Raw genomic sequence first — 24,972 nt, 5'->3', positions numbered from 1 at the left:
AGTGATTGTAAGAGATGTTACCCTTTCAGTGTTCCCACACTAAGCAACAAGGAACTATAGCCTTGCTGGTTTATGTTGCTGAATTCCCAGCTACTTATGATAGGAATTGGCACATTCTGGCTAACTAATTTAAGAGTCTATGAAACCACACTGACTTGGAAACCTAGGTGAATGCATACATATCTTTTCCTGCTCATTTTATAATAAAGAGATAAGTGGTGAACATCTTGTTTAAAATAATTGTCTACAAGGAGAGCAACATTACTCAATTCACAGTTGCAGATTACCAAACTAAAGTTATAGAAACCAGCCAGGAGGTGACAGATTACCAATGCAAAATGAAGACCGCCACGGCAAATTGTAAAGGAACAAATTTTAATATTTAGCCAAAGGAAGAGGAATATAGAAATAGTCTCTAAACAAAGACCAGCACTAGATTAATGTCACAGCTCTTATTTCTGCCTTACATCCGTATAGAATGTAGATACATAACATTTGGGCCACTGTTGGATTAAATTGGCCTTTTTTGAAGTATCTGATAATGTGAATGACAAACTGTGAAGGTCTTTCTACTGTAATTTGTGCAGTTTGATAAATACGCACATGTAGTTAATTGACCTGCGTACCGCAAATATTTAATGTTGACAGTCTTACAGTGTGATAGTAATCAAATTGGGCATAGTAAAGTAATACTTTCAGCATTTATAAAACATGCTCCAGGAGTTCAGAATCAATCCTCTGTTAACTGGAGGTACTTTAATCCACAGGCAGATTCAGACCCTTTTACCTTACAACAACTGAAGAATGACAGTGGAGTTTAATGATGCAAGAATTATTTCTTGTTCTTTGCTGCCTATGGCCACTCCAATATAATCGAACTTCAGCAGCTGCAAAGAGCCAGTAAAATACTGTTCTGGTTTGTAAGGTACATGCTTCAACAAGGAAAATCAAAACTATAACACCTGCCACATTTAACAAGCAAATAATTAAAAGTACTACATAAACAATGTAGGCTGAAGACATCATCTGATGGGTTATGTAATAGGTCAGCTAAGCACTTTATATTAAGCTTGTAAAATGGTCAATTTGGTCTCAAGATTAAAATTTCAACCAAAAATGACAGTAGTAAACCAAAATCTGGTGTAAGAGGATTTAATTTGTTTTAACATTTTGGTGGATAATAAAATCCTATAACCTTACTCCAGAAAACTACATGCATCCATGCTTAATATTCTAATTATCCAGGTATGAATATGTGATTTTCCAGTTGCTTTAATAACAATGCTATTACAATCTTCAGCAGAATTAGTCCTTTCTGAAACAAATCCTCCTCTAATATCAAAGCTAAATTGTTCAGTGGAATTTTGAGAGTATTTCTAATATAATATTGCATACATATAGTACACAAATTTCTACAAGGAACAAACAGGCACAGTGACCTATCCTCTCTTCCCTCTGGGCCATAGCTCAGGCACTTTAGCATGGCAGAATAAGGGTGGTAAAGCTTGCACCCCAATTATCTGTGCTGCATCAGTTGTGGACAGCGATATTCAGTCTTCAATGTTGTTAAGCTAAAACCTGGCAGGAGCAATAAATTCACATTAAAAATAAAGGTTTTAAGTCCTTTTTAAAGAAAACACTGATATAACCACTGTTTTAACATTTTCTGAAATTGATGCAACTACGCAGTTTGCAGCATCCTCAAAAGAAAAATGTAAAAAACAAGTTCTAAAGCTTGAAAGTGTAACATTTTGAACTGTGATGATTTCTGCCAGAAAGCTTATGAAGCACTGGGCAACCATTTACAAGTGGAAGAGACTGTCAAAGAAAGTAGCCTTTCAGGAGAAGCTGAAGAAAATGTAAATAATGCTTGAAAATTGAAGAAAAAAGAATTTACCTAAATCTAACCTGGATGACAAATATGTAATTTCTTATTCTTTTATCTACCAGCCTCTCTAATGACAGCAATCAGTTATCAGGAAGCGCCTGAAGTACTATTAGTTATTACTACTTACAAACATGTTCCATCTGCTGAATTGTGTTTTAAACATTTAAAAGCCAATATGGTTAATCTGAAGTTTCATATTTACAAATTGAGACCTTTAATTTTTAGATTTTTTGCAATTAGAAATATCAAAGCCAAGCAAGTTTTATATGATAGTTGATACTGAGTTTTCTTAATTTGTTTGGACTTCTCAGCTTTGCATCTTGGCTCCATAATTTGAACCATCATTGACCACGATACTCCACAGAGACTATGGGCATTTATTCTTGATGTCTCTTCCCCTTCAAGTTACTATAGTAGTTTATGCACCTGTATTTTTTTTTAATCAAATTTATGCTTACAAACACCACCCCCAATATCTCAAGGTTTGACAGATATTAAATGGACTGAACTTCTGTCAATAAAACCAACTTTTATTTTGAACTTAGAACCTAACCTTTCTTGACTCATCACTACCTTTAATAATTCCTTTGCAAGCTAAGAAATAAGTCTGAAAACTGTCAGGTGTTTTCAGTGGTAAATAACCCTGGGCCTTTATTTCAAACTAAGAATGCTTAGCAGCCACTTCAGTTGCACCATGACCTCTCTAGTTTTTAAATAATGCTTCCACTGGTTTTAAAGATGGTATTTACACACTTTTAAAATATGGAACATTGAAGTATGACTAGCAAGGCAATCCTGGCTTCTCAAAATAACTGCTACTCCTAATATGATCAGCATTTAGCAGAAGTAGTAACATGCTTTAAGAATTAGACATCCATACAACCTGCACTAATAGTCCAAACACTTAGTGTTGAACACAATTTAAAAAAACGCTCTCTCTCCTCCTCAGTTCAAGTTTGCTGATATAATACCCTGGAGATAACGTTCACAGCGTTCACTACCACAAAAAAGTTTTCTACAAATTCTAGACCTGAAGATTTGTCATCTGTTCTGGTTGGAAAAAGTACTATTGTGTTCGGAGCTGATAATCTGCAAGAGAAAAATAAATTCAGAAGAGTTAGTTAAATTAGTTCATCGTATTTTTTTAATACAAAAAAGAGTAGCAATATCAGAGCAGAAATATTTATGATATGCCAATGCCAAATTAAAGCAAAGATTACTTAAATAACAATGAGATTTGTATAAAGGACCATGTTAGAAGAACACTAGCTGTTTACGTGCTCAATAAGCAATTAAAGGAAATTTTGCCTCATTAGAGTTAAACATTCCAGGAATAGAAATTTCTGTTCACCAAACTGGACCTTCCCAATTGTTTAACAGATTCCATGACTAAGCATCACTCTGCCAGTCTTTTCTTTGAGGTGTGTATTTTCTTAAAATGTATATGACAAAGGGGTTGAATCTCTGCGTTAGGTGCAAAATACTCAACCCAAGCCTAACTATAAAGTCACAACAGTGGCACTTCCCTAACAGCAGGGTAAATGGAGAGCAGAATACATTCATGAATATAATTTGTAGCAATACTGCACATTATTAAAGAACGAGGAGTCTAGTGGCATCATGCAGGTAAATTATCTTGGGAACATACAACAAAGAAAAGTGTGTTAATAGGAAAACTACATGGGCAACTTCAGAGTCTACAATCCATAGCTTTCCTATTTACCTCCATTTTGGGTGATGTAGCGAACCCATGGCAGAGCCTGATAGCCACTCTTCTCAATTATCTTCAAGTAGCGGACCTGAAAAGAAAACACATTAAATTACTTTTCGACTTCAGCCTAGCAACATTTAATAGAAGATACGTTTTAGGCAAAAAGCCTTCAACAATTCAATGTGCAGCAGCGGCCAAAACAGACTGAGTAGAATGCTGGGATGAGTTAAAAAAAATATCATGCCATCATGTAAATAATTGGTAACTCACCTGGAATAATGTGCACAGTTCTGATCACCTCATCTCAAAAAGATATAGCAGAAATAGGAGGTATCCAGAATCAAGGGGTCAAAATTAAAAGAATGGAATGCTTTCATATGAGACATTGAAGAGAGGGGTGAGACAAAATGACGGGGGATATGAGAGACGTGTACAAAATAAGGAGTAGCACAAAGTGCTTTTTACACTTCATAAGAGAAAGATATTAAACAACTAAAAAAATCTGTTTGAAATTTGTAAAACAGGAAAAAAGTTTTTTTATGCAATACATACAAAAGCTAGGTAAGATTCAGAAAAGATTAAACATGCGTAAGGATAATAAAAGCACCCAGTTACATTAGATGGATGTATTTTAAAAATTAAAAATATAAATTCTCATGATTCAGTTCATAAAGGATTTTCTTTCACATTCCTTGAAGCATGTGGGACTAGCCACTATCAGAAACATGGTATTATACTAGATGGATCATTAGACTGATCTTGCAATACAATTCCAATATTCCTAATAAGACATTTACTGTTTTTACAAAAGAAGAAAAGTTCTGCACAAAATCTTAGAACTATGATGAACAAGGATACTAAGTCCTCAACTTACACAGTTTCTGGAGGATCAAAATATTTAATGTACCAACAGGCCAAATCCTAATCCTATGATTTAACTAAATAAATATTCCATTTTCAGAAGCTCTTGCTTGCTTTGGGAGTAATAAAACCCCAAACTGAGCTCTCTCTTTTAGTTGCAGCCTCCTTTAAACATTTTAAAATCTATTTTAGATCTATTTCGGCTTAGTGGTAGAAAAATGGAGTACATACCCTTAGTCATGAGAAAGTTAATTGGGACTAGCTTCAAACAACTATTATAATATTTTTTTAAACTTGGACTGAAAAGATGATTCATATTGTCCAAACAGATTTGTACTTCTATGTAGTTGAATTTAAATTGACAAGCCACATTCTGTACCATTATAAAACCATAAGATAATCACACCATCATCTTTTGGTTCAGTTACACACAAAGAGCATTATCCAGCAGCTAAATGAACAAAACAAATTCCATTCATGTAAATTAAATTTTTAGTCTTATTAACCTGTATTCCTGACGTGGTGAAATATGGAATTTCAAACTTGACACTGATGGGAGGTTTGCCTTCTTTATCTTCAGCTTCAACACTTGGAAGCCCAAAGTGAGCCCGCATCAGATACTCCTTTCCCCCCTATCCAAAGAGGAAAGCAAACCAATCATTCTACCAGAAAATATCCTTTAAAAACCAAAGTGCTTCTGAGTGGCAAAGGTCTCATACCAGCTCAAAACTATGAAAATGCAGAGTCATTTAGCCCTTTTCTAAAGGCTTAAACTGAGCATTAAGTTACTAATACCTAAACAAGATCTAGAAAAAACAGTAAGATTTCCTGTTTGCTTTTCCAGTTTAAAATGATAAGTAAGTACTTGTTGGCACAAGTGCCAAGCCTACAGTTAGGGGAGAGGAAAAGCAGATGGTACCAGTAGTCCAACAGTACAGTAGAACTGAGCCTAGAGCAAATTTTAGTCAAATTCTAGATTCCATAAATAGAAGATTTACTTTTAATAAAACTTACTTTAGCAGCAATAGGGGATAACATTACACCAATACAGCTTACCGGAAATGATTTAATGGACCAGACAATTTCACTATTTTCTGGAACCCATTTGACACTGCCCACTGTGGTTTTAAATTTTGGTGAGTCTGCATCATTTGGAACTGGGATGTGAATCTCCACATTGTTGGCAGTTGATCTCCGCTTGAACTGACTCTTTGCCTAGAGAAAGTAAGCAATGCATTTTTTTTTTTTAAATTTTCCCACTTCCCAATAAACACCACAATTTGCAGGTTTTAACAATCTTATTTGATCAGGTTCAGAGAGCTGGGAACCGTAAAACATCCTTTTCTGTCAGGAGTCTTATGAAAGATCCATGCACAAAAGTGTAATGCAGAGATCAGAACTAGATTGTTAAATGGAAGTATGCAAAAGATGAATATAATCCATTATGATCCTATTAATACATTTAGCATGTGTATAAGACTTTATATCTTTAAAGTGATTTTACAAACAATAATATTAAGAATTCCTTTTTTAAATTAAAAAACTTGCACTACCTTGTTAGTAAGTCACACTGCCTTACAGGCAGAACACATCCTCTGCACTAGCTGAGTAGGTTTTGATTTGAGTAAAAACAGATAAATATTTATGGAAGGAGCTGTGATGTTACACACGATATTCTTCATAGAAATATGGTTATGATATGAATATGGCATAACTAAGATACATGAACCATCTTGCGTAAAGTGTAAGATATCATTGGAAAGGTTATGATTTACTGAATGTGATTATCCAATTTGTATGCATGTATCATTTCTGTATCTGAAGTTAGAACTATTGACTATGTAACAATTAAAACTGTGTGTGTACTTGGGGAAATGCCCACCAAACTGTAAGCAACCATCCTGAATGAGCCAGTTAAGGACAATAGAACTCTGAAGATATTAATCTCCCACCTTCCTGAGGAGTTTCCTGGGATGCTGCATTGACACTACAAGGTCTGGTGATAATGTCACCTGTTGCAAAATACCACCTTGGCCACTGCTGGCACTTTTCCTCTGTAGGGAGATGGGGATCAAACAGAGGTTTCCTGCTTTAGGAAAATCCTTTTTAAGGCTGGGGAGGGGGTTAATCTAGGCTTTTCTCCATTGCCTACCGAAGAAGAAAGACTGGTGAAAGTACCTGAAGGGACAAAGGAACTAACCTGAGGGGAAAGGCAGGGGTGAGTCCAGACTGAGATGGGAGTCCAGTCTGTGAGAAGAAAACACTGGAACTCTAAGAACAAAATCTCTACAACTCGCCTAAAACAACATTTAAAGTGAGAAATTACTTCTTGAAACCAGTCTCTTTAAGATCTTAAACTTAGTATGAGTGTTTTGTTATATTTGGTCAGTAATCTGCTTTGTTCTGTTTGCTATCCCTTATAATCACTTAAAATCTGCCTTTTATAGTTAATGAATTTGTTTGGTTTATTATTAAACTCAGTTTGAGCAATTTCTAACTGGGTGGGGCAAGAAGTTGTGCGTATCTCTCAACATTGAGGGAGATGGTGAATTTTTATGAGCTTGCACCGTGCAGATCTTTCTATACAGTGCAAGACAGTAGTATTTTGGGTTTATTCCCCAAAATGGGTGGGCACGTGAGTGCTGGGTGAATCCTCTCACACAGAGCTGACTTCAATCTGTGTCGGCAGCTGGGTGTGGCCCTACGTGCGTGTGTGTGCGTGCGTGTGTGTGCGTGTGTGTGTACGTACGTACGTACATACTGCAAGAGGCTGGAGAGCCTAATTCAGGAAAACAAGGAGAGGGAATCTAGGCTGGTGGAGCAGAAGGGGCTCAGTGAAACCCCAGTACATCAGGTGGCATTCCATAAGGGGGCTCTAACCCGGCACAGGAGAAGCTTTCCAGAAATAAAATGTACGCTTTAAATAACAATGTTTAAAGTTTACATGGTTTGCCTTGTAGAAGGCGACTGAAATTCAGTGTAGGCATTTTGAGATCTCTGACCTTGATCATATACTCTATGCGGCTGTGGGAATGTTTCTCAATCACAGACTCAATCCAGATGAGTGGTTTTACCTGTTGGAGAACAAACAACTATAAGTCTTATTTTGACTTTGTCAGGAAAATTATACATTTCCATACAGAGCAAAAAAAATCAATAAGAGAAGCCCGTCGTGCAAAGAGTTAAATCAAATTCCAAAAATACTGGGCAGAAAAAAATTTAATATGCAAATATGTAATATGCAAAAATAATGATCAGGTGAGACCTGAGCATTAGTCACAAAGTCCTTAAAATATTCCATATGTATAGTTTGACAAGTATGTATAGATTATGAAAAAGTAGATAATTTCAATTACACGAGTATCTAACTCTTAATTTAACCCTGTTCTCTGAGAGAAATTAACCCCCAAAGCAGCAAAACATTCTCACTCTAACCCAACAAATGTAATAACTCAGGGCAGTTGAGTTATTAAACAATGCTAGCCCTAAATACTGAGAGACAATAACTCTGGACTTAAAAGTATTTGTTTAAATTCAGTAGTCCAATAATAAAAAGTCAGAAGTCCCACAGGCTTTTAAGGTCTTCTGGGTTTGCTGTTTCTTGCCAGGGTTTTGCTGAGTATGGGTCCTTGATATATACAGAGACATGACAGATGAATACAGTTCTTGGGTACTTATTGATGAAGTAGGTTTTCCAGTCTCCCCCATCATAGGTATACCCAGCATAAGAGGGCAGGCAGGTCCTTTACAATGGTTTTGCTCCAAATGGGTCAATGCACAAATGTCACTACAGGCTTTAAACCCAGTAAAGCTTTCTCTTCTTTTCCTCCTCCTCACTGCACATTGCCAGCTTCTTCAGGTGGTTGTAGTAAAGAAAGATCTTACTGCCTTGACCTTCCCCTTTCTATAGTAGTTCTTATAATGCGCTCATCACCATTGTATCCAAGCACCTTCCAATAGCGTGTTAATTAATGTGACTACACATCAGTTATGTGTTTGCTCTCTCATCCTTCTCTCAGTAGGCAATTCAGTGACTAGACTTAGGGCTTGTCTACACTGGCAATTTACAGCGCTGCAACTTTCTGGCTCAGGAGTGTGAAAAAACACACCCCTGAATGCGGAAAGTTTCAGCGCTGTAAAGCGCTGGTACAGACAGTGCAGCAGTGCTGGGAGCCACAACCCTCGTGGAGGTGGGTTTTTTAGAGCGCTGCACCACGACCACACAAGTCACGGTAGCGTTGCCAGTGTAGACTAGCCCTTAGGTAGTAATTGCTTCTCCTTTTCCCAGTGCCATGAAGTAGTCTTTACAGCCTACTTCAGGTAAACATAGAACTTCACTATTACCAGCTAGCTCGATAATATCTAAAACTCATATTTTTTAAAAGAAACATTAATTTTTCAGAGAAAGTGGAAAGGCCTTTTACAGTTTTATGTGCAATTTAAAATGTTTTCATGCACAAATTCATTTTAGTCTAGATCAAAATACATAGCCAGACTTACATGGGTGTTAAGACGATATGACATGAGTTCAAACTCTCCATCAGGTGGGATGAAAGAAATTGTCCTGTCGTTTTCAAAGCGAGAGAGACGAACACACTGGTGAAACTTTACATCTTCTAGTTCCACCGATTTGCTTTTGCCACCTATCAGGAAAACATACACCCCAATTTGTGTAGCACGTGAACAGCCTACCTCTTAGGCCATCACAGCAGATTATAAAGCAACTGAGCAGTCAGCTGCTCATACTCCCCACATTAGTTCTATTCTACTTCTACGCTATTTCTAACTTCATTACAGTAACTCAGGAATCTTAGTGAAGAGAGCTTGGGAGTAGCCCATTGAAGTGGACCAACTTAAATGACGTATTCTGCACTTTTTGCTCAGTACAGTCACCGGAAATATGGAATTGGCGTTCTGGTCTTAAGGGAAAGAAAAGCATTACATGACCCAAAGAATTTATTTCCCTATGTTAAGTTCTCCTCACACCTTCTATGGGTCATCTCAATCATCACTTGAAAAGTTTTTTTTCTCCTGCTGATGACAGCTCATCCAATTGACTCTTCCTGTTGGTATGCATACTTCCACCTTTTCATGTTCTCTGTATGTATAAATATCTCCTGTCTGTATGTTCCATTCTATGCATCCGAAGAAGTGAGCTGTAGCTCACGAAAGCTTATGCTGAAATAAATGTTAGTCTCTAAGGGGCCACAAGTACTCCTATTGTTTTATAAGTAGCCATCAAGGCAAGAAATGGACTATTTCTTAATTGAACAAAGACCAGGTCTTCATAGAATATAGCAAATGAATATGTTAAGCTTCCTGCCCCCATAAGGAGTATTTCCCATCTGATAAAACATTAAATCAGTTGCTAACACTAAAATTACTCTTTACTCTTATACAGTGATACAACCTTCCCAACTAGGAAATTAGAAGACCCACCATCCTAGAATTAATCCTGTTATCTGAACTGACGTGCTGCATTGCCTTAGTGCCCCAAAGACAAAGAAACCAGGGAATATCCCTGTATGGTTTTAGAAATGCTGTATACATACTCACGTCCTGTATTATCAAAGAGTACTTTATCATTTAAACCGAGGCGAAGCTCTGGCATTCCTGAGAGAAAGACCCTCATTTTAATGGATCCAACTATCTCACTGCGCAATACATTTCCATTGGCACTAACCTAAAGAGCAAAGGAAGGTGGAGTCATTCTCCTCAGCTATTGAAACAATCTCTAACTATGTGCAATGATTTTACAATTATTTGTTTTCACAAGATTAGGAACCCAAAATAAATCGCATTGAAAACATAACCATAATCCTGGGAAACACATTTTTCATTCAAATTCGTATAATATTTGGACTGAAAGATCTTGTGTGTTGGCACAGAATATATATTGTGTTGAGGATGACATGTAGAGTTTTGTTTGCTAACAAAAATAGGTTGTTAGGATACATCTTGAATAGGGCTGTTAAGCTATTAAAAACAATCAATCACGATTAATCTCACTGTAAAACAATAGAATACCATTTATTTAAATATTTTTTGATGTATTCTACATTTTCAAATATACTGATTTCAATTACAACACAAAATACGATGTGTACCGTGCTCATTTTATATTTATTTTTGATTACAAGTATTTGCACTGTAAAAAAGAAAAGAAATAGTATTTTTCAATTCATATAATACAAGTACTGTAGGGCAACCTCTTTATCAGGAAAGTTGAACTTACAAATGTAGACTTATGTACAAAAAAAACTGCATTAAAAAATAAAACAATGTAAAATTTTAGAGCCTGCAAGTCCACTCGGTCCTACTTCTTGTGTAGCCAATCGCTCAGACAAACAAGTTTGTTTACATTTGCAGGAGATAATGTTGCCCACTTCTTGTTTACAATGTCACCTGAAAGTGAGAACAGGCGTTCTCATGGCACTGTTGTAGCTAGTGTTGCAAGATATTTACGTGCCAGATGTGCTAAAGATTCATATGTCCCTTCATGTTTCAACACCATTCCAGGGGACATGCGTCCATACTGATGATGGGTTCTGCTCAATAACAATCCAAAGCAGTGCGGACCGATGCATGTTCATTTTCATTATCTGAGTCAGATGCCAGCAGCAGAAGGCTGATTTTCCTTTTTTGGTGGTTCAGGTTCTGTAGTTTCTGCATCAGAGTGTTGCTCTTTTAAGACTTCTGAAAGCACGCGCCACACCTCATCCCTCTCAGATTTTGGAAGGCACTTCAGATTCTTAAACCTTGGGTCGAGTGCTGTAGCTATCTTTAGAAATTTCACATTGGTACCTTTTTTTGTGTTTTGTCAAATCTGCAGTGAAAGTTTTTTTTTAAATGAACAACATGTGCTGGGTCATCGTCCGAGACTGCTGGAACATGAAATATATGGCAGAATGCAGGTAAAACAGAACAGGGGACATACAACTCTCCCCCAAGGAGTTCAGTCACAAATTTAATTAACTTTTTTTTTTAAATGAGCATCATCAGCATGTCCTCTGGAATGGTGGCTGAAGCATGAAGGGGCATACAAATGTTTAGCATATCTGGCACGTATGCTGGCAATGCTGGCTACAAAAGTGCCATGCAAATACCTGTTCTCACTTTCTGGTGACACTGTAAAGAAGAGGGCAGCATTATCTCCTGTAAATGTAAACAAACTTGTTTGTCTGAGTGACTGGCTGAACAAGAAGTAGGATGAGTGGACTTGTAGGCTCTGAAGTTTTACATTCTTTTGTTTTTGAGTGCAGTTATGTCACAAAACAAATCTACATTTGTAAGTTGCACTTTCACAACAAAGATTGCACTACAGTAATTGTATGAGATGAACTGAAAAATACTATTTCTTTTGTCATTTTTACAGTGCAAACATTTATAATCAAAAATATACACTTTGATTTCAATTACACCTCTACCTCGATATAACGTGACGCAATATAACATGGGTTCGCATACATGCAGTAAAGCAGCGCTCCGGACGATCAGCACATCAGCTCCCAGCCGCGGCTCTCCGCTTTTTGCCGCCGGTGAGTGCGGGGAGGTTGGGGAAAGGACGCGGGGGTACTCACCTGCGGCAGGAAGCAGAGTGCTGTGGCTGGAATCTGGCAGAGTGGAGTGGGCTGGGGCCTGGCTGCTCCGCTTTCAGTGAGTGCGGTACCTTTCCCCACCCCCCGGCAACATGGCTGGGCAAGGAAAGCGGAGCGGGGTGGGGCCGTGGCGCTCCGCTACCCGCCACAGGTGAGTACGGGGCGGGGTGGGTGTCCTTTCCCCAACCTCCCCGGACTCACTGGTGGCGGCGGAAGTGGAGCAGCCCAGCTCCAGCCCACTCCACTCTGCCAGCTCCCAGACGCAGTGCTCGACTTCCTGCCGCAGCTGAGTACAGAGGGCATCCTTTCCCCAACCTCCCCGCACTCACCAGCGGGAAGCGCAGCGCTACGGCTGGGAGCTGGCGGAGTGGAGCAGACTGGGGCTGGCTGCACTGCTTCTGCCACTGCCGGTGAATGCGGGACCTTTCCCACCCCCTCCCCCAGTGACAAGGCTGGGGATGGGGCAAGGAACGCAGAGCGGGCTGGGGCTGCGGCGCTCCGCTTCCCGCCACAGGTGAGTACCAGGAGCGTCCTTTCCCCAGTCTCCCCGCACTCACTGGCGGTGGGAAGTGGAGTGCCGTGGCTAGGATCTGGCGGAGTGGAGCGGGCTGGGGCCTGGCTGCTCTGCTTCCCGCCGCTGCCGGTGAGTGCCTATCAGGGGGTGGGAGATGTGGATAGTGGTTGGGGCAGTAAGGGCACAGTTGGGTAGGGGGCGAGGTCCTGGGGGTGAATAGGGATGGGGGTCTCTGGAGGGGGCGGTCAGGGGACAAGGATCAGGGGGGCCAAAGCAAGTGAGATATAACGCGGTCTCACCCATAGGGCGATAAGATTTTTTGGCTCCAGAGGACTGCGTTATATCGGGGTAGAGGTGTACAACACAAAATACAATATATACGAAAATGCAGAAAAACATCCAAAATATTTAATAAATTTCAATGGCTATTCTATTGTTTAACAGTGCAATTAAGACTGTGATTAAAAAAATTAATTGCAAATACTTTTTTTGCGTTGATCACGTGAGTTAACTGCAATTAATCAACAGCCCTAATTTTGAAATTACAGCATTTAAGTTCAATCACCTTACAAGGAAGACACCAATTGAGAAATTTTTTTTTAAGTATTTGCTGGATCTATGAAGGTAGGTATGGTAGATCCAGTAACCACTTCAAAACACCCCAAGAAATCTTATCTTCAGCCAGGCCCTCAGATACCACAGAATATCTAAAGAGAGACTCCGGGATATACACCTTAACACACTCAAAACTGCATTCACCAAACAAGGACACTCCATCAGAGACGTAGATTGCATCATGGAAAGGGCCTCCCAAGTACCATGAGAGAATCTGCTTCAATACAGAAGTAAAACCCCCTTTGACTCCACAGCTCAAGTTGTCACCTACCATTCACTGGAAGCCATATGGGGTATCATGAAACAATACAACCCATAGTTGATAGGGACTCCATCCTGAAACAGACTGTTCTTGAACCCCCTCTTTTGGCCTTCAAACATCCCTAACCCTCCCTGGTCGACGCTCTCTGTCCTCCATGCCTGGCTGAGCCCCCCAGGACGGACCCACCTCTCCTGGTACCTGGCGCCGCATCTTCCCGAGGTAAGACAGAGTGAGTGAGTGAGTGTAAAACGCAGGATCACATGCCCTCCATCCCCAGATTTCTGCCAGGGTTCACACCATAATGTGGCTAGCAGCAGCCTTTCAGCACTGTGCAGAAAGGAAGGGACGGGAGCTGCTTCCAGCTGCAGGGGTGGAGGGATGACCTGGCCCATGTCTTTGAGGAGCTCATCTCTTTCCTTCCCCACACCTTGCCCGCTCCCCTATGGCTGGAAGCAGCCTGTCCCCTTCCTGCCCTCACAGTGTTGAAAGACAGCTAACACCTCCAGGCTACTGCTGGCCACCGACATAACCCAGCTGCCTCCTGTTCCCCGGCTACAGCACAGGCAGGAAGGGGTTAAGCCCTACAGACGCATTGTGCACCAGGGCCCAGAGAACCTGACTGCAGGGGCTTCAGCAAACTGGGCCAGAGAGGTGGCTCAGCAGGGAAGGGTGCCTAGGGGACAGAGAAGCCCCAGGCTCCCTGGGGGCAAGATATGGTGGGGAGAGGGAAATGAAGAGGTTGCTAAGCCCCTGCCCAGGAACAAGCTGGAAATCGCTCTTTCCTCCCCGGCTGCCACTCCAGAGCTTAGCTGAGGAGCAGAAAGGCTGCCCCGTGCCAGCACTATGCGAAGCTTTGGCACATGTAGGACTCGGTTCCTTCTGGCTAGTGCCCTAGGCTGGAGGGCCTTGCACTTTCCTGGGACACCAACCCAGCCAGACACAATGGGGGAAGGAAGGAGCCTGCTGGCCAGGCTGTTGGTGAACTGAACGCTCCGACCAGGGGCTGGTTCTCTGCACAGTGCTGGGAGCGGGACGTGTCCCGCAGGGGGAGATATGGAGGAGACGGGGAGGGAAGAGAGGGTGAAGGGCAAGGACAGCGGGAGCATGTAAAGGGCCGATGGGTGGGCAGCAGAGGCAACATGTAACCGGCCACCGCATGGTGCCTGCCTGCACTCACCAGCCACTGCAGCGTGCAGTCAGTGCCAGTCGGAAACAGGATGGGGCCCCGCTGGCTGAGAGCCAACATGCAGTGGGGGCTGCGCTGATGGACCAACAGGGGGAACAGCTGGCCTTGCGCTCTGCAGCTTTGCCCTGCCATCAGTCTTGCACACCCACTATTGGACACCTCCCCACACCCCACTCACCGCTGGTAAGCAGGCGGCTGGCGAGCAGGGATCCGGCCAGCAGCAGGAACCACCAGTACTGATTGGGGGGGTGGAGGAGTGGAGACAGAAAACAGAAAATACAGACAATTTGCCAGTTTTTAAGAAAAAGTCAGGACACCTGCAGGAGGGCTTAACTATGGGCCTGTCCCTTTAAAAAAGGAATGTCAGATCACTCTAAACAACCCCCTAACCTCTCCAAGATCATTGTCAGAAGTAAGCTCCCCACAGACCAGGACACACCTACTCAAAGTGGCACCAGACCCTGCCAGAACACCAGGTGCAAAACCTGTAGATCATTGTAGCAGTGGAGATATAGCAATACCTCTTACAACACACCTTTCAAGATCCATGGATCCCACACATGCCTAGAGCCACGTGGTATGCCTCATCCAGTGCGCTAAATGTATCCAACAACAACTATCTGGGTGAACCAGACAATCACTATGCTCTCAAATAAACTCCCACAGTAAAATGATAAAAACCAAAAACACCCTCTCTCTTGTGGGTGTACACTTTTCACAAAGCAATTACTCTATATCTGTTTTATCAGTCCTCATCCTCAAAGGAAACATGCACAACACTTTCAAAAGACAAGCTGTGACACCCAGAACTGAAAAAAATCTTATGTAGCTCAAAAGCTTGTCTCTCTCACCAACTGAAGTTGGTCCAATAAAAGATATTACCTCAACCCCCCACTTGTAACTCTAATATCATGGGATCAACAGGGCTACAACAACACTGCATACATCCTCGGGAGTAGCATAGAGGTTGTTTTATTCAGAGTGTGAGGATTAGGCAGGAATATAAGGAGTCCCTTTGTTTTTTCAAGTTTAGCATGGAAGAGAAGCTCCCTGAGGGCTGAAAAAATCTATTAAGCAGCATAATATAAATGCAGGTACATGAGTGTTACTTACAACAGTTTAAGTTACTACCATTATCAATCACTCAATCTGGTGACATGTAAGTTGTTTCAAATGTAATACTATAATTTGATAGACTAATTAAGACTATTCATACACTGACTTCTGCTTTCATTTTGTGTTTGCATATTTACAGATTATTACAATTCTCATTAAAAGAAAGAAAGTTCAAGTAAAATATAAACCCACCAAGAGGTTAACAGATTCTATAACGTCCAGAAACACTTCATTTTTCCTATACTTTATCCCTTCTGACCTCCAGGAAACAGCATTGGTAACAGTGGCAGGTGGGCGTGGAGCTCCAGTTTCCAGTTTGTGGCCTTCTTGAGTAATATACCTTCAGAACCACATAAGTTTTTTAAAAATATGAAAGTTACATTTTGTAGGCTTAGCAATTTGTTTAGTGTCACAAATATTATTATGTCAGCAAACAAAGGAAGTCTGATAATTCAAATTAAATCCTAGAAAATATTAACTAATCTTTTTATGCCAGGTCAAGTCAGATCATGTGTTTATGTACCTGATAGGAAACTGTATCAGTCCATCAACAAATATAGGAAAAGGTTAACAGATTTTTGACAGAAGTGTCCTATTGATTTTTTTTTTTCAGGCTGATAAAAGAAAGGAAAACCTACAAATTGACCCCACATTGTAATAACTTTAGTAAAACCTTAAGTTATACAAGTTAACATCTTTATGCTCATAAATATTCCCAAGGCATCTATCACCTGGTATTTAAGAAAGAAAAAAAAAAAGGGGGGGGGGGGAGGATAGAGAATAAGACGGAAAATATCGTATTGCCCTTATATAAATCCATGATATGGCCACATCTTGAATACTGTGTGCAGATGTGGTCTCCTCATCTCAAAAAAAGATATACTGGCATTAGTAAAGGTTCAGAGAAGGGTAACTAAAATGATTAGGAGTTTGGAAAGGGTCCCATATGAGGAGAGATTAAAGAGGTTAGGACTTTTCAGCTTGGAAAAGAGGAGACTAGGGGGGGGGTACGATAAAGGTCTATAAAATCATGAGTGGTGTGAGAAAGTGAATAAGGAAAAGTTATTTACTTGTTCCCATAACATAAGAACTAGGGGCCACCAAATGAAATTAATGGGCAGCAGGTTTAAAACAAATAAAAGGAAGTTCTTCACACAGAGCACAGTCAACCTGTGGAACTCCTTGCCTGAGGAGGTTGTGAAAACTAGGACTATAACAGGGTTTAAAAGAGAACTAGATAAATTCATGGAGGTTAAATCCATTAATGGCTATTAGCCAGGATGGGTAAGGAATGGGGTCCCTAGTCTCTGTCAGAGGATGGAGATGGATGGCAGGTGAGAGATCACTTGATTATTACCTGTTAGGTTCACTCCCTCTGGGATACCTGGCATTGGCCACTGTCGGCAGACAGGATACTGGGCTGGATGGACGTTTGGTCTGGCCCAGTATGGCCATTCTTATGTAAGAGCCAGTACACTGATACTTACTCTTGTAAAATTTTACTGTCAGTGGTTTGAGGATAGCCAAAATCCATGAGCTCATCAAGCAATTCATAAATTATAACAAAGTTATCTCGAATACTCTCTTCTTCCAACTCCTTGAAATATTCTGAAAATACCTGAAATGTTAACATTAGAAAACAACACTGAAGTCTCAAATTAAAGTAAATTTAGTTCATATTACTTCCAACCCTCCATTTCTGAAAATACCAAAAAAAACCAAAAGGATTTTGGTGAGCTATAGTAGAGAATTAAAGTAATTTGTTGAACCTTAAGATCCAAGTTTCCTGACTTTCAAGTGTTTCATTTTTTTCAAACTACAAATTAGAACGAGTTTCTTTATTTTACAACCATAATTGGCCAAGCTTGCAAAGGACTTATACTCAATTCAATGGCATTTCTGTATGTAACAATAACTTTTGACCACCACATCCAATCAATTTCAAAATTTCAGGGAATGTTCTCGGTACCAATGGTCAGAACCCTATTGATTTCAGGGCAAATCAGAAAACCAAAAAGGGAAAATGGGGGACAAATACAGCCCCATCAGCTCTTTAGCACCTCTACAATTGTCTGTAGTTCAAAGAATCCATTGATGGCACCATTAACACCTTCACACACAAAGGTACTCTTACTCATCTCTGCTTATACTCCCAGTAGAGAGACAAGGTGGGTGAGATTTTTTTTAATTGGACCAACTATGGATGTAAATATCGTTTAAAAAGTTAACTGTTTAAAGTTGAACTATTTAAACGGAGGCCACTGGGGCCACTCTGGCTGGGTGGCGCAGGGCTGCTGGGGCGGCTCTGGCTGGGGGGTTAACCCTTAAGTTGGGTTAACCAGTAAGATTAATGCTTATCTGTTAACCAGTGAACATTTTACATCCCTAGGACCAACTTCTGTTGGTAAGAGCAGCTCTGTTTAAGCTTAAAGGCTTCTCTCTCACCAGCAGTAATTTGTCCAATGAAAGATATTACCTCACTCACCTGGTCTTTCTAATATCCTGGGAGCAGCACAGCTACAAAACTGTATACTCCCAGTAGCTTAACATGTTGAATGGCTTCTCTCTCCCCGTCTCACAAAAAAAATAGTGGCATGAGAAAGGAGAATGGGAGGCATAAGGGGAATGGAGAGAGTGCATACAGCCATTGGAATGTGGAGAGAGAATGGGGGGACCCTGGTATGGGGAGGAGGGAATGTGGCATATAGAACCTTCAATATGGGGGGAGGAGATTGAGGGACCCTGCCTCGTATGAAGACAGGGAAGGATAAAGGCAGGCTTACAAAGCCCTTGGATGGGGAGGGGAGATGGTAATGAGTGATCACACAGAGCCCCCTGCTATGGGGGAGAACGGGGGATCCTACTATGGGGAAGAGAGCATAGAACACCTGCAATGGAGGAAAATGAGGGATGTTAAAAATGCATGGAAGGAGGAATAGGGCACACAGAACACCTGGTGTGCATGTGTATGAGGGAGGGGAGGGAGATTGGAGGATCCTGGTTTGGGGGAGAAGGAGGAATATGGGTGAACAGAGCCCGTGGCATGGGGGGAGAATGGGTCACACAGAGCCCAGGCCACAGTGGGGAATGTGAATGGAGGTGTGCACAGACCTGATGGTATGGGAGGAACCCGGGTATGAGAGGAGAGAGAAGAGGGGCACATGGAGACCCTGGCAGGGAAGAGACTGGCTGGAATTGCAGGGAGCCTCCAAAAATGAGGGGGATGGGAGGGTGGCACCCAGAGATCTTGTGATGGTATGGGAGGATTGCAAAGAGCCCCTGGTGTATGCAATATACTCAACCTACAAAAGCTATGAAGTGTGCGACACACACACCTCCCCCTTCTGTAGTACTATTTTAACATTTTTTGTGTGGGGATAACACAGTTATTGAAATAAACACTGGGCTTAGCCTCATACCTATGCACTTGAAATCTAAACCAACTCAGTCTCAGCGTCTCTTCTTTCAAGCAGTTCCTTACATTTATACATATCTGTAATCTTTGGCTAAAACACATTGCCCCAGCTCAGAGTGGACTGGGCCCCAAATGCCTATTTTTAAAATCTGCCCACCAAGCAGAAGTGCTTTCCTCCAATGTCCATTTAATAGCCCCCCCCCTTTTTTTTTTTAAACTAGCCGAAGCTTTATACACATGCTAACAAAAACGCATGAACAGTCAGTATTTTATATGGCAAATTAGGGTTGTGGCCCCTGAAAATTAAAACAAACTACAGTGTATGTGGAATATGCCTGCCTATAAATATTCCACCCAGGAAGCATACCTGTCACCCTGGTTAAGGGGAAAAAAACCATTAACCACAGAGGTTGTAATGTACTACACAGCATCCATTAAGCACATCCAAGATCTGCCTTATCCTAGAAGAGTAGTCCCTTCCAGAAGTCACCTACTAAGAACATCACTAAAGAAAAGGAAACAGTTTTCTTCCCAAAAATATGCTTCGGAGCCGTGGCTCTCAACCTTTCCAGACTACTGTACCCCTTTCAGGAGTCATATTTGTCTTGCGTACCCCCAAATTTCACCTCACTTAAAAACTACTTGCTTACAAAATCAGACATAAAAATAAAAAAATTTATAGAACACTATTACTGAAAAATGGCGCTCTCTCTCATTTTTACCATGTAATTATATACAACCTTTGCTAGTGCTTTTCATGTGGCTTGTTGTAAAATAAGGCAAATATCTACATGAATTGATGTAATCCCTGGAAGAGCTCTGCATATCCCCAAGGATACACATAACCCCTGGTTGAAAACCAGTGCTTTGGAGAATACCTTGCCTGTCAACCTGAGCGCAACACCCGGATCTTTGAGTCTCTCCACTGGCATTTAGCTGCATGCTGCACTGAGTTTAAAATTCTCATCCCCAATCTCATGGCCTTACACACAGCTACCTACAGACAACACTTCAGACACTGTCTTGTCTGCTGAACTTTGGCTCCCTACACTCTAGAATACAAAGCCTGTTTGTTTCTTTTTTACTTGACTGACTCTTAACTGCAGCATAGGCTCCCTAGTCCAGCTCATCAAGTCACCATATTACTCAAATACCTCCTAAAAATTTATTTCTTCCACAATGCCCACAAAGCACACAAAAATTCAGTGAAGTGGCCTCTCCTCTGACATTCACATTGCATCTCATTTTCTGTTTCTCTCTTATATTGTAAGATTCTGTCAGTATCCTTGTCCTGTACAACACAAAATAAATATTAGTAGCTAACATGGAAAGATCTTAACATAACCATCTATAAACTAGATATGCCATTTCTGCACAGCACTATAAAATTAGAAGATTTCTACCTCTATATAAAAGACATGTTGAGTTATCTGAACAAAGATTACTTGACCAATTTCATACTCACCTGAATCACCTTGTAAAGAAACGAAAACACCAGAGACACACAAGCATTCTTCTTAGAAGTAGCAACAACTGAAAAAGTATGTTCAGGAACCGGTGTTTAAAGTTACCATTTAAAAAAATATGCATCATTAAATACGTTTTCAAAACCCTTTTACTAAGTTATTACAGCTGGCCCAAACATTAAGGAAGCAGCAACAACATTCCTCTTTCCAGAGTCATTCAATACTGAGAATCCTTGGGTTTGTTTTGTCATTTCTGATTGTTTAACTATTGGGAGGTGTGACGTTATTGACAAACTGAGACTGTATGGATCATTGTTGCAACCAGGGTCCTATGGTTGCACCAGGTCTTGTACAGAGGAGGCCAAGTGGGTTGTCTATGGGAAGGCTGTAGTTTGCTGGTTATGATTATGCTCTATGTGTGTATCATTTTTGTATTCAAAGTTATGAATATTGGCTATGTACTTGTTTGATTCTAAGTAGCCTCAGTGAAGCATCCTTGAGAAAGGACTATTCTCAGTAAGTGCCCAATAAAGAAACACTTAACTGACAATGGACTTTGGGAGATGCCGATCCATATCTAAGCTGTCCTGGGAACGTTCAAACTAACATGTAAACAATGACGTTGGCCTGCAAAAAGCTGAATTGTTCATGGACATGTGACTTGCCCAGGTGACTGCAAACTCCATCTTGTTGAGGGGATTTTACATAGGAGAACAAAGGGGTTTCCATCCACAAGAGAAAAACTATATAAGGCCCTGGAAACCCCTCCATTTTGTCTTCAGCTGGCTCAAGAGATTGCCTCTCCACCCCAAAGAGATGCCTGAAAGAAACTGGAACAAATGACAGTAACTACGGGGGTGAGAGTGATTGCTGGACCCAGACTAGGAAAGAGTCTAGTCTGTCAAAGCAGCTTATTGGAACATCTCTAAGGGTGAGATATACCTGCATTTAGTTTCCTACTATATTAGGTTTAGACTTGCATGTTTTTGTTTATTTTACTTGGTAATTTACTTTGTTCTGTCTGTTATTACTTGGAACCACTTAAACCCTACTTTTTATATTTAATAAAATCACTTTTTACTTATTAATTAACCCAGAGCAAATAATTAATTCTGGGGGAGCAAACAGCTGTGCATCTCTATCAGTGTTATAGAAGGCAAACAATTTATGAGTTTACCCTGCATAAGCTTTATACAGAGTAAAACGGATTTATTTGGGGGTTTGTATTCCATTGGGAACTGGGTATCTGGATGCTAGAGAAAGGAGAACTTCTTAAGCTGTTTTCAGTTAAGCCTGCAGCTTTTTGGGGACGTAGTTCAGACCTGGGTCTGTGTTTGCAGCAGGCTAGCGTGTCTGGCTCAACAAGACAGGGCACTGAAGTTCCAAGCTGCCAGGGAAAACGGGCTCAGAGGTAGTCTCAAGGGGGTTTCTGTGACTGAACCTGTCACGGCAGGTAAAGACCAAAAATAAAGATTCAGGAAATGCTTATATTAAATTGCCACTTAAACACTCTCATACACATTATTAGCACAGGGTCTGACATGAAAAGAATAACTCCTTTTTTATTTACACACTTTTTGTTTGCATCTTTGTAAATCTCAATCAGCAAAATCATTCTCGTGAGCTTATATTACTTATTGCCCTATGTTTTCATGTCACTTCCATTCTAGGGATGTAAAAGTTCAGCTGATTAACTGATAAGCTTGATGCTCATCAGTTTCTGTTAACGATTAAACTCTGCTAGGCTCCTGGTGGCTGGCCCCACACTCAGGGTCCCGGGTGCCAGGACCCCAGCCTTGCGGGGATCCTGGCCATGGAGCCGGCTGCGGGGGGGTCCCCACGTAAAACATGGGGGTGCTGAAGCACCCCCTGCACCGCCAGTTTACCGGTTAAACGTTTAACCGTGTAACTGACAGTGGTTACTGTTTTTACATGTTAGTTACATCCCTATTCCATTCAAGCCCAAATTGTGAAAAATCCACCAACGTGCTCGTCAGTTTCACTATAGTAACAGGTTTACACTTGAAAGCAGTTGTCACCAACCGGTCGATCCTAAAGGATCTCCCAGCTGATCATGCTCTCCGGTGGTGTAGTGGGGCTGCCACTAAGGCAGGCTCCCTGCCTGCCCCGACCCCATGCTGCTCCTGGAAGTGGCCAGTGCAGGCCCGGAGGTAAGGGTCTCCCTCTCAATGCTGCTCCTGCCTGCAAGCACCGCCCCTGCAGCTCCCACTGGCCGGGAATGGGGACCTGTGGCCAACGGGAGTTGCATGGGCAGTGTTTGCAGAGAGGGGAAGCGCACAGAACCATGTGCCCCTGCCACCCCCAGGGGTGCACGGGGGTGTGTTGGCCCCTTCCGGGAACGGCATGTGGCCAGGGTAGACAGGGAGCCTGCCTTAGCGGCAGCCACCAAGCAGGAGCTGCTGGAGGTAAGGACTGCCCAGCAGGAGGCTGCACACCAACCCCCAGCCCTGAGTCCCCTCCTGGAGCTAGCACCCCATACCCCTTCCTGCACCCCAACACAGTGCCCCAGCCTGGAGCCCCCTCCTGCCCCCAAACTCCCTCCCAGAGCCTGCACCCCCTCTTGCCCCCCCCAATCCCCTGTCCCAGGCTGAGCCCAGAGCCTCCTCCCACACTAGAATCCCCTCAGCTCCAGCCCAGAGTCCACACCCCATCACGAACCCCAACCCCCTACCCCAGCCCAGTGAAAGTGAGTGAGGGTGGGGGACAGTGAGCGACGGGGAGGGGGCACGGATGGTGTGAGTGGGGCAGGGTAGATCCTGGGTTGCCCTTAAATTCAAAAAGTGATTTGGGGCATAAAAAGGTTGGAGACCACTGCTTTAAAAGGATACGATATAAATTATTGTGTTTAATCCACATAAAACGAACTCCTCCATGAGCTAGAATGGGAGAAAGCATTCCCTCTTCTTCCTTTTCCATAAGAATTGGCATGAAATGCTCCACCTCAGACATATCCACATCTCCGCGGTAATTCCGGCAGATGAGGACCTGCAATATACATGCAAAGAAATCTGAATAGGTTTTAAAAACAAATGCTCAAGTTACCATCTGAAAACAACACCTATGATCCCTGGGAAGTACTTTTAAGTTACATTAAAAGATACAAGACAAATTTCAACATAAAGTACAATTTTACTTACATTTTAACAGTTCAGTACTTTACACGTATGCAGTGGAATCCCAAAGTGCTTAACTAACTGAATTACAAACTGTACATGGGGCTCTTTCAACAACTACTCAAATACAGCTTTTAGAATGACAGCAGCTGTTAAATAGCACATACCAATATTAGAGACAGAAAATATATTGCTTACAGAACAAAATCAGAGAAGGAATTTGGATATGCAGAATGTAATTACCCCAAAATGGAATATGGTCAAGAAAGCAGGGTTAGCATGCTAACATTTGTTAAAGTGTCTTGGTATCTTTTAACTACCATAAGCAGTTGATATCTTCATTTCACTTACCCAAAAATCAGACCCTTCAACAGCTAAGTGCCCCCTTAAATTGCATGAGCTTTCATTCACTAAAGACGAGGAGAAAAGTGTCCAGAAGGGGAAAGTGGAGGAGGAAGAGAGCGCTCTGGCGCTCTACTGAAATCAGCATTTCCTGCAACATTGCAGCTGGACGGTCACTGGTCATCCAGCCAATCACCGACAAGGTTTAGCCCAAATAAAGCTTCCAGTTTAAGCCAAGGCCGCGTTCTTGGCACGACGTAACCACAACCTGAGGCCCCACGGCAGGCTGGAGGAAATGGGGGGGAAGGGGGGAATCCCCAGCCTAAGGCCCCGGGACAGCCAGCGGGGCACACAGGGCAGGCTAGCGAGGCATTATTACCCTCAGACAGCTCGGAGGTGAGGAAACAGGGCAAGTCTGGGGAGAGATCCCCTCCCGCCCCAGAACCGTTCGGGCCCCCCTAGTCTACTCCCACGTTTCCCCGGACTGTGAGGAAGCTGAGCCCACTCCCAGAGCGGGGCCGCGCCACAGGCTCAGGCCGGGCTCCCCGGGAGCCACCCGCCCGACGCCTCTCTCAGGAGGGGTCACCCCGGCTTAGCCCAAGGCCCCGCCCCGCGGACTCCTCACCTTGCCCTTCAGGTCCAGCACGTACACGGCACTGGCGGACATGGCGCCCCCAGGTGCTCGGCGCCCTCCAGCACAGCGCCCCCAGAAACCGGGCCGGAGCTCACTTCCGGCCGGAAACGCGGCCGCGGCGGCTTCCGCTCTCAGCCCTCCCCTCCCCCTCCCGCCGGCTGGGAAAGCGGCAAAGCTCGGGTCCGGCGCGCAGTCACTACGTGAGCGGAAGGATATGGCGGAGCGGGGGA

General features: G+C 42.3%; 1 protein-coding gene across 2 annotated transcripts; it reads right to left on the bottom strand.

Moving 5' to 3' along the window:
• Positions 1-355: 355 nt before the first annotated feature.
• On the bottom strand, positions 356-24,898 carry AP1M1 (adaptor related protein complex 1 subunit mu 1). 2 transcript variants are annotated; one of them, XM_044998549.1, is made up of 13 exons: positions 24,734-24,898; positions 23,482-23,638; positions 20,632-20,699; positions 17,239-17,369; positions 15,944-16,091; positions 10,017-10,143; positions 8,961-9,103; positions 7,463-7,534; positions 5,517-5,675; positions 4,967-5,092; positions 3,612-3,687; positions 2,919-2,977; positions 356-1,578 (listed from the first exon to the last, which is right to left on the bottom strand). In XM_044998549.1, the coding sequence occupies exons 1-12, from the start codon at positions 24,773-24,775 to the stop codon at positions 2,955-2,957; spliced, it is 1,272 nt and encodes a 423-aa protein (XP_044854484.1). In that variant the 5' UTR covers positions 24,776-24,898; the 3' UTR covers positions 356-1,578; positions 2,919-2,954. The 2 variants fall into 2 exon arrangements, with proteins under 2 accessions (XP_044854484.1, XP_044854483.1); XM_044998548.1 differs by having other exon boundaries at positions 356-2,977.
• Between the last annotated feature and the right edge of the window lie 74 nt (positions 24,899-24,972).

The sequence above is a fragment of the Mauremys mutica genome, chromosome 24 (assembly GCF_020497125.1).
Source record: "Mauremys mutica isolate MM-2020 ecotype Southern chromosome 24, ASM2049712v1, whole genome shotgun sequence".
Classification (NCBI taxonomy): domain Eukaryota; kingdom Metazoa; phylum Chordata; order Testudines; family Geoemydidae; genus Mauremys; species Mauremys mutica.
The sequence above is the reverse complement of the archived record's forward strand: the minus strand, read 5'-3'. Positions and strand labels throughout refer to the sequence as shown.

Coding starts and splice junctions, on each gene's coding strand:
- AP1M1 (XM_044998548.1), bottom strand. CDS start 24,775: ATGTCCGCCAGTGCCGTGTACGTGCTGGACCTGAAGGGCAAG. Junction 23,639..24,733: donor TGCTGGACCTGAAGGGCAAG/GTGAGGAGTCCG, acceptor TGTATATTGCAG/GTCCTCATCTGCCGGAATTA. Junction 5,676..7,462: donor GCATAGAGTATATGATCAAG/GTCAGAGATCTC, acceptor TACTTTCTCTAG/GCAAAGAGTCAGTTCAAGCG.